This window comes from Amblyomma americanum, chromosome 1 (genome assembly GCF_052857255.1).
Source record: "Amblyomma americanum isolate KBUSLIRL-KWMA chromosome 1, ASM5285725v1, whole genome shotgun sequence".
In the NCBI taxonomy this organism is placed as follows: Eukaryota; Metazoa; Arthropoda; class Arachnida; order Ixodida; family Ixodidae; genus Amblyomma; species Amblyomma americanum.
In genome coordinates this window covers 178336988-178345146 of record NC_135497.1, presented here as the reverse complement: position 1 = coordinate 178345146, position 8159 = coordinate 178336988, and the positions used below count along the sequence as shown (strand labels likewise).

Here is an 8159-nt window from a genome sequence, read left to right as displayed (position 1 = left end):
GTTGCCATCTGCTCGTGTTGCGTAAACAGCTACCAGTTTTTTCTTTTTTTCAGAAAGACTCACTCTCTGCTGCCATTTCAAAAGGAATCGTGTGCATCTGCTTAGCATATTTCCCGCTTGATAGCGCGGCCATTGTTGACTTGGCGGGCGCGCTCCTTTCATATCAAAATAACTTTGCGTAAGATTTTGTGGAGGCGATGGCACAACGGAGCCATGAAGTCAGAAAGCGAAACTGGCGAAGCGCAATTGTATGCAGTAGTTTCGGTTTTGTTTTTACGCTGCGTTTTAAAAACGCTTATATTTGCATTTAAACGTTATTTTATTGTGCAAAACAAAAAATCTGAGCTCCTACTTGTGTGGGCAGTGTATACTGTTTTCCAGCGAAGTTCGCAAAGTTAAGTACGCAGAAAAAGTAGAACAACAAATAAAGCAACGATTGTCTACATCCTTGGCAGCCGTGCTTGGCAGTTTGGTAAGTAGGAAGCAATGAAAATTCAAATATATTTAGTATCGCTCTAAGCAACGATTTTTGGCGGGAGATTACTGAACTGTGGTTCCTTTAAGCGCGCTATGTACCCATTTTCGTGGCATAACTTTCGGCTTTCGTAGGTTTTGCCTCTGTTCACAGGTAATGCATCCGTCACTCCCTGTCGTTGCACAATCTCGATTCTTGTGCGGCTGCATCAGTGCGGGTAATATATCGGTCCGAAAGTGTGAAGTGTTTGTGCTTGTAATCATTGTTTTGATGCTAGCTTAGCCTGCCCACAAAGCTGAGGCTATGGCAAGGTCATACCTATGCCGTAACTGTTGGCAGTTGTTCAAACGTGGAGGTCTAAAAGCACTTACGCTTAGTGATGCTTTTGGCAGAGAAGCCGTGCCATGTGCTTTTTTTTTTTTTTGCAGCGCAGCTTGGTTTTTCGGATTTATTTGTTGTGCGCTTGCAGTAGTACCTTGATAAGGTAGATTTGTTGATTTATATTAACTGTTCCAGCAGATTCATCGTTTTTAGCAATCTAGAGGGAAGTAATCGCACAGTTAGTGCGTTTTTTCGTCTCCCGCTCGAGAGGAGACGTCCTGAAATGGTGTGAAGTTCTGAAGCGTTTATTTTGAAGTCACATTCGTCACACTTAATATTCGTGCTGCAACGTATGTAAGCTTTTATTTTTGCGCCCTGCCTTTGACTCACTCGTGCGCCAGTTCATTCATTCGCCGTGTAAGCTTCCCCACAGTTCTCCTCACTTTCGGTTACTTTCGTAAGGGTGTGGTGTTTTCAGTTTAGGGTTTTTGTAGTAACGGCGCAGTCACTGCAATGGACGTCGATTAAAACCCGAGCGGGACCATTGAAAGGCGAACGCCAAAACGAAGGCAGCTAGAGGGAAAAAATGCAAACAAGGGTCATAATTCATCCTTATTCACCTCCGCGCAGTCATATAATAATCCTCAGCTAAAATCTTCTCAGAGTGCCACTTTGATTTTAATTGTTCCGTTTATTTGACGCCGTTAACACGTATGCAATGTACGAAGAGGTAGCATGCCTCCACTTTGCACATACTGCATGCATGCGCCTACATGCTTGCGCGCTCGTAAAGTACTGGCCACAAAGCACCATCAAGCCAGTATTAGCATTGTTATCACTAATACTTTTTATGTTTGTTGAAAGGTGCATCGATATGTTCATATGTGAGTACCGGGAAATATAGATTGGAAAGGGCTTACCGGCCAAACTTTTGGGACATTGTTAAAGACACACATTCATTCAATTAAGTGACTCAGGTGGACAACAGGTGACTGTAAGGCTAATCTCATCTGTACATAAGCACCAGCTCTGCATCCCTATAGTGCCTACATATATTTTTCAGAGACTGTGTCACCACCAGCGCTTTGTCTTGAAGCCTTTGAATGATAAGATATTGTGCCAGGTTTTTGTTTCAGTGTGAAACAAATTTAACATACCATGTAAGACATTGCAGGAAAAAATATTAGCAAAAAGGCATCACTTTGAAGCAAAATAAAATGTATTTAAATGACGGCTTACTCTGTTTTGCAAATATATACACAGCATGATTTTTAATGTAAACAAAGTGTTTGTGTCTGCTTTTGTTAGTGTGACAAGTTGCTTTTGATAGAGGCTAAATGGTGTTACATTTAATTTGAAAAATCATCTGCCATAAATATTTGCTTCAAAGCGCACTCCTGTGTGATGTGAATAAATTTTGCATTGTTCCATAGGCATCAGTTAACTATAGACATGAAGATCATCTTTACAGACATTTGTCAGTGTTCAGACAATGCAAAAAAAAAAAACGGGTGGTTAAGCTGGTAATTGTTTCGTGTTTGTGAAAATGGTCAGAAATAGCCAAAGGTTTAAATGGTAGGATTGCCATGTTTTCTTTTGCTAAAGCAGACAAGCCGGTTATATGGTGGTTAACATTATGGAAACGTTAGTTTTGTTTCTGCCCAGTATGAAACAGCAGTATACAACCACGGTTCGAATCCCTGTGCCGCGCATTTCTCCACAGTATAAAAAAGAATTGTATAACCAGGCCTGGGGTGTGGCCTGATCTCGGTGACCACAGACAGCAACGTTCTTCCTGACCAGAACAGGATTTGGCCACCCTGGTGTAGTAATCGGCAGTACCTCCTATATGAATATACCTATAGTTAACCCTCTACCCTCAGACGAAAAAGGTTCAGCTTAAGTTGAGGACAATGAAGCGAGTTATGGGAAGGAAAATTATAGTTGTAACATTAAGAGACAGGATGAGAACAGAGTGGTTCAGGGAACAAACGATAATTAATGGCATCCTAGTCAAAATGAAGAATAGATGAGCATATGTGCAGGGCATATGTAATGCGAAGGCAAGATAGCCAATGGTCATTAAGGGTATTGTGAACTGCAATCCAAGAGAAGGCAAGTCTGGCAGGAGGTGGCAGAAAGTTAGGTGGGCGGATGAGGTTATGAAGTTTGTGGGGATAGGGTGGCCTCAGTTGGTGCAGGACCTGGTTAAATGAAGAGATATGGGAGAGGCCTTTGCCCTGCAGTGGTATGTAGTAAAGCTGATGATGCTGTTGATGGTGATGGTTGGTAGTGAAGTGTATGTATGCTATTGTATGTCAACTCATGCTGTCTTCGTGCTGTTTCACTTTTTTCACCATGTACCATCCAGCCCAAGTCAACACTTCATTGTGGTTCATGCTTTTCTGTTGTGCTGAAAGGGGAGAGATAATGTACCTAATTAGTGAGAATTCCGGCTAGAGCCACTAAAGCATTTTGTGATTAATGAAGAGCTGTTTGGCTTTTTGCAGTTATGTGCATTGATCCTGGTTGCACTAGATGAACAGATGACTATGCTTTAAACACTGCTTTTCTTAGCAACTAGTGCTCAGCTGTGCTGGAAATTGAACTAAGGGTCAGAAAATATTATGGTTGGGTACTCTTGGATAGGGTATGTATGTTACTACTGCAACTTGTTCCAGTATATAGGTAGTGTGACAGTGGTGTTGATTCAGTAGCACATGCAGTTATAGCATCTTGTTCTGTCAATGCTAGCCTTGCTGGCAAAATCATTGCCAGCAGGACTAGCTAGGCCGACAGCCAACTGTGAATTTGTGTGTATGCTTCAGGCACCCAAGTGGCGATGACATCTGGTTGGTGCTAGCTGCTCAGGCAGCTGTGAAAAAAGGCTTAGGATGCCGGAGGAAGGTGAAGTCGTCACTGTGCTGCACTTCAATGACTGCTACAATGTTGAAGAGCAGCATGGTGAGCCCATTGGAGGGGCCACCCGCTTTTGCACTGCCCTCAAAAGCTTTGCCCACCTGAACCCCTTGATCCTCTTCAGTGGTGATGTGCTGGCTCCGTCCATCAGTAAGTAGCCCCAACTTACAGGAAGCCAAATGGCAGTATCACTGAGAAGTTGACAGAAATGCATTTACTTAGCCTAACTAGACGCTTTGTATGTATGTCTAATAGAAATGGAATTCGTGTAGGGGCAGCAGCTTTTTTTATTTCTGGATAATTGTTAATCTTTTAAATGCACAGCACTGAGAACTTAATATGTGTGGTCTTCTTTACAGTGAGCACATTCACCAAAGGAGAGCAAATGGTACCCGTCCTTAATTGCTGCAAAGTTGACTGTGCGGTCTATGGGAACCATGACTTCGGTGAGTTTTGTGCTCTTTAAGCAATAATAAACACTTAAAATTTAAATTACGTTTAGGTGTAAGTATGAACTGGTGCTCATTTGATGCAGGTGTTTATGTGAGTAGCATTTGTTATTGTTTCTTGGGCTTGAAACAGGCTTGATTAAGTTAGCTGTAAGTAAAAAAATAAAAAAATCTGCATTTTCAAAGTTTATAAACCCAAAGGGGGTGCCACTTGTTGAAGGTAATCTAGATTTGGGTTTTCTGGATATTTTTAAATTTTGAGATTGCAATTTGCATCTATTGATTGCTTTTTTTTAAATACAAATGAAAACATCAGGGGTTGCAGGAAAATTACAAAAATGCTTTTTTTTTTTTTTTGAGAAAGACCACATGGTGTCCTTGCCAGTTCCCACCAGCCCTAGGTTTTGTGTGTATCATGTTATAATATTCATGAGTTTAGACTTCAGGCATGCATCTATGCTGGTTCACTGCAGTTTTCTTTTTTTGCTATATTCACTGAAACCTTGAGAGCACAAGGACATTTACATGTAGTTTTAACAACAACTAGAAGCGTTGCTAGTAAACCTCACAGTTAATAAAGGGGGCAGGAAAATTACAAAAATGCTTTTTTTTTTTTTTTGAGAAAGACCACATGGTGTCCTTGCCAGTTCCCACCAGCCCTAGGTTTTGTGTGTAGCATGTTATAATATTCATGAGTTTAGACTTCAGGCATGCATCTATGCTGGTTCACTGCAGTTTTCTTTTTTTGCTATATTCACTGAAACCTTGAGAGCACAAGGACATTTACATGTAGTTTTAACAACAACTAGAAGCGTTGCTAGTAAACCTCACAGTTAATAAAGGGGGAAGGGGGTGCAGGCATTTCAGAAAATTTTTGAAGAGGCAGCCACCTGCCTCTTGATAGAAGATACTGGAGGGTGTGGGCAGGGACTTGCTGGGCGAGTACAAAATTGCAGTAGACACAAAGCAGAGATAAGTGTATCCCTCTGCAGGCACAGCGTCCTGATTGCATGTGACATGGAAGCTGGAAGATTCATGTTGGGATAAACCCCCCACAAAATTAGCAGGCTGAGCTTGTAGCCTCGCTGGTTTGTTTGTTATTACAAAGAGTGTTAATGAAATTAAGTGAGATTGAAGCAGGATGGATATCACAAGAAATACTGATAGTGCTTAGTAGTAACACTACAATGTTGATTGTAGTATTGATCATAATCCTTATGTTGTCAAGTGTTTTTTCTCTACCCCATTTGTTTGTGCTAATATTCTGTTCGAAATCGGCTAGTACACTCGTGTAGGGTAGTTGCTTTAAGACGAATTTAATGGGACTTTGTAACGCTGTTCAGGTTTCAGGTTCAGCTTAAAAGAAAGACATGAAATGACAGGTTGTTTAATGGTGAATTTCAGTGAAAATCCGATGGAGAGCACTCACCTTGAATTTTGATTTGGAACGGTCAGGCCGTAGCAAGAGCTAGCCAGGGTCGCTCACATGGCACTGATGGAGAAAGTACCTGGCAATACTCTGACTTGCCCACATGTCTGTCATGAATAGAGATGACTGGTGAATTGCTGCGGGTAGAGAGCACTTCGTTGAAAGAAATATGCCATGCAGATGTTCCAGTCAAATCTGTCAGTTACAGTGAAGTAGTCTAGAGCGCTCCACCATTGGAACGTGCTACCCACAGTCCCAATCTGCTTTGCTCTGAAAAAAAAAAAAAGTTTATCGAGGGGTGCTCTAGGAGAGCACATAGACAGTGCTGGTAAACCTGAAATGACGTGAACATAAATGAGGAGAAGTCTGCCTGTGAACAGTTGGAAGCAGAATACTTTCAGAAAACATTCTCTTTTTCTGTCACAGTTTCTCTAACATAAGAGGGCATCTCTGCCCGTTATTTGTGAGGGGCAACTTGCATCCTGCATACTCTTGAAAAAGGTTATTTTATTCATGGTGTCGAGTGTATTCAGTTCGTTTTGCTGGACTAGAAGAGATTTTCGATGTAATAGAAATGTCTTGTGGAGAATGCACACGCCAAACCAAAGGCTTGAGCGTATATCTGTTTAGAAGCATTTTAACTCAACTTCTTATTCGAGTCCAAAAGTTAGTGTTTCTATAAGCCTGAAAAATTCCAGTTTTACATAAGCCACTGGTGAAAGGTTAAAAAGATGTTTCATTAGAATAAGTTCCAGAAAATACCTTTCAATTTCCTTCAAAATAAATGTTGAAGATAAAAAACTGTAATTCTAAAGTATTATAGTTTTTCTTAATAATAGCCTTGTACCCACATTTTCATTTCTTTATATCTGCAGTTAGCAAAGTGACAGAAAAGGTGATGTTTGCATAAGCCATAAATTGATCATTTTGTCTTTGGTAGCTGGAATCTCTCCTTTTTCTAGGGTATGGGCTCCCATACTGGCCTGTGCAGAACTGCATTGTTCTATGGACTGCTCATTTTGGTTCTTTCAGTACCCATTTGATGCTTGCGTCCCCCTTCCTGCACCTAGCTGTATTCCTCTACCACGACACTAATAATTATGCAGTTACTTATTGCAGAAGCCAGTCTCTCAGCAGCTAGCTACAACAAAATGCATTCTTGTTATGGCCGTTGAAGATTGATTCAGTTAGAGCGGCCATGCATTATTAATTTTTATTTAGGACTGTGCGAATATTGAAATTTTCGAATGTGAATCGAATACGAGTATGAAAAAAAATGACTTTGAAGATCAAACCGAATATCGAATATCTGTTCAGTATGAAAAAAATATTTTAAAGAAAGCAACAGGAAAATGCTCTTGCTGATATTTCTTTGAAAATAGTGTATGCTCTTTGCAACTGAAATAAATAAAACTAGACTGAGTCAGCACCATATAAAAAAGATGTGCACAGAAACGTATACTACTTGATTACTTGATTAGATAGCATGACAGTATCCAACCTGTAATGTGGTCATGTAAAATGAAATCATTAAAATGGCACATTATTGGCAGCTAAAAATAACATTATGGCTAGTGAAACCGAATTAATTCGGAGTTCAAGGGGCCAGGAAAAAATGGAGCTTCATGAGGAGACTCCATCGCACAAGCACTGAAAAGATAGTAATGAGCACACATTGTCGGCATGCTGGAAGAGGAACGCGGACATAACCGAGGGGAACACATATAGACATCGCGGAACGGCAAGACTGGTTTTAAAAAGAAAATAAGAAATGACCAGTGATGTGCCTGCCAATCTGTATCCGAAAATAGTGTGCAGCTGGCTAATTCGGATGACCAGCAAAAGCGCGGGCTGACAGTTGTCGTCGCCGCGGGCTAGCGGCGAAACTCAGAATCCGAAACTACACGGCCAGGCCATTTTTGGCATAGCAACAGGGGCTCTCCAGTTGTCATCACGCCTGCCGTTACGCGCACGTCAGAGGTGTGCGGGTTACAATGCACTATGCATTAGGTGGGATTTTTGCATGATTGCTTGCCTTGTTGCGACACCTCTAATTGCCCCTTCGGGAGCACAGCTCGTGCAAAATTTGGCAAGTGGGCTTTTCCGCATATCAAGGATGACCAAAACAAGGTGGCGGAGCTCACGTTCAGAGAGGTGTAAATGCAACATGACGAATATCATGGGCGTGGGCTTTAGGTATGTAACACAGTATGGAAGGATCAAACAAACAAGCAGAAAGAGCTTTCGCATTGCGATTGTTGGAATTGGGTGGTCGGACATCTTGTTCTCATCATGTGCCACGTGAGAAAGCTTGCTTGCGGAATTTCGCATGAGGTCCAAGCCTAGCAGCTCCTTGATTACGATCGGTCCACGCGATGAATGACAGAGAAAAAAGCGAAAAGGACGCCTTTGTACTGTTTTCCTGGCACCTTTGGATAATTTGTCTGGATATTATGGTTTTGCCACGATCGATTTGATGAAAGTAGGCGTGGTATTCAATTTGCTGGCGAATATTTGGCAATTTTCAAATATTTGAAAATTCTCGATTATTAATTCCTCGAAACGG

At 41.3% G+C, this 8159-nt stretch overlaps 1 protein-coding gene across 5 annotated transcripts in view; it reads left to right on the top strand.

Moving 5' to 3' along the window:
- The first annotated feature begins 382 nt into the window (after positions 1–382).
- LOC144114253 (snake venom 5'-nucleotidase) overlaps positions 383–8159 on the top strand; it is a 72686-nt gene continuing 64909 nt past the window's right edge. For 3 of the 5 annotated variants that reach the window (XM_077647858.1, XM_077647855.1, XM_077647859.1), the window contains exons 1-3: positions 383–472; positions 3625–3865; positions 4075–4161. In XM_077647858.1, the coding sequence (XP_077503984.1) occupies positions 3691–3865; positions 4075–4161 (262 nt within the window). In that variant the 5' untranslated portion in view covers positions 383–472; positions 3625–3690. Of the gene's footprint in view, positions 473–517; positions 693–3624; positions 3866–4074; positions 4162–8159 lie in introns of those variants that run through there. The other 2 variants (XM_077647857.1, XM_077647856.1) reach the window with 2 other exon arrangements.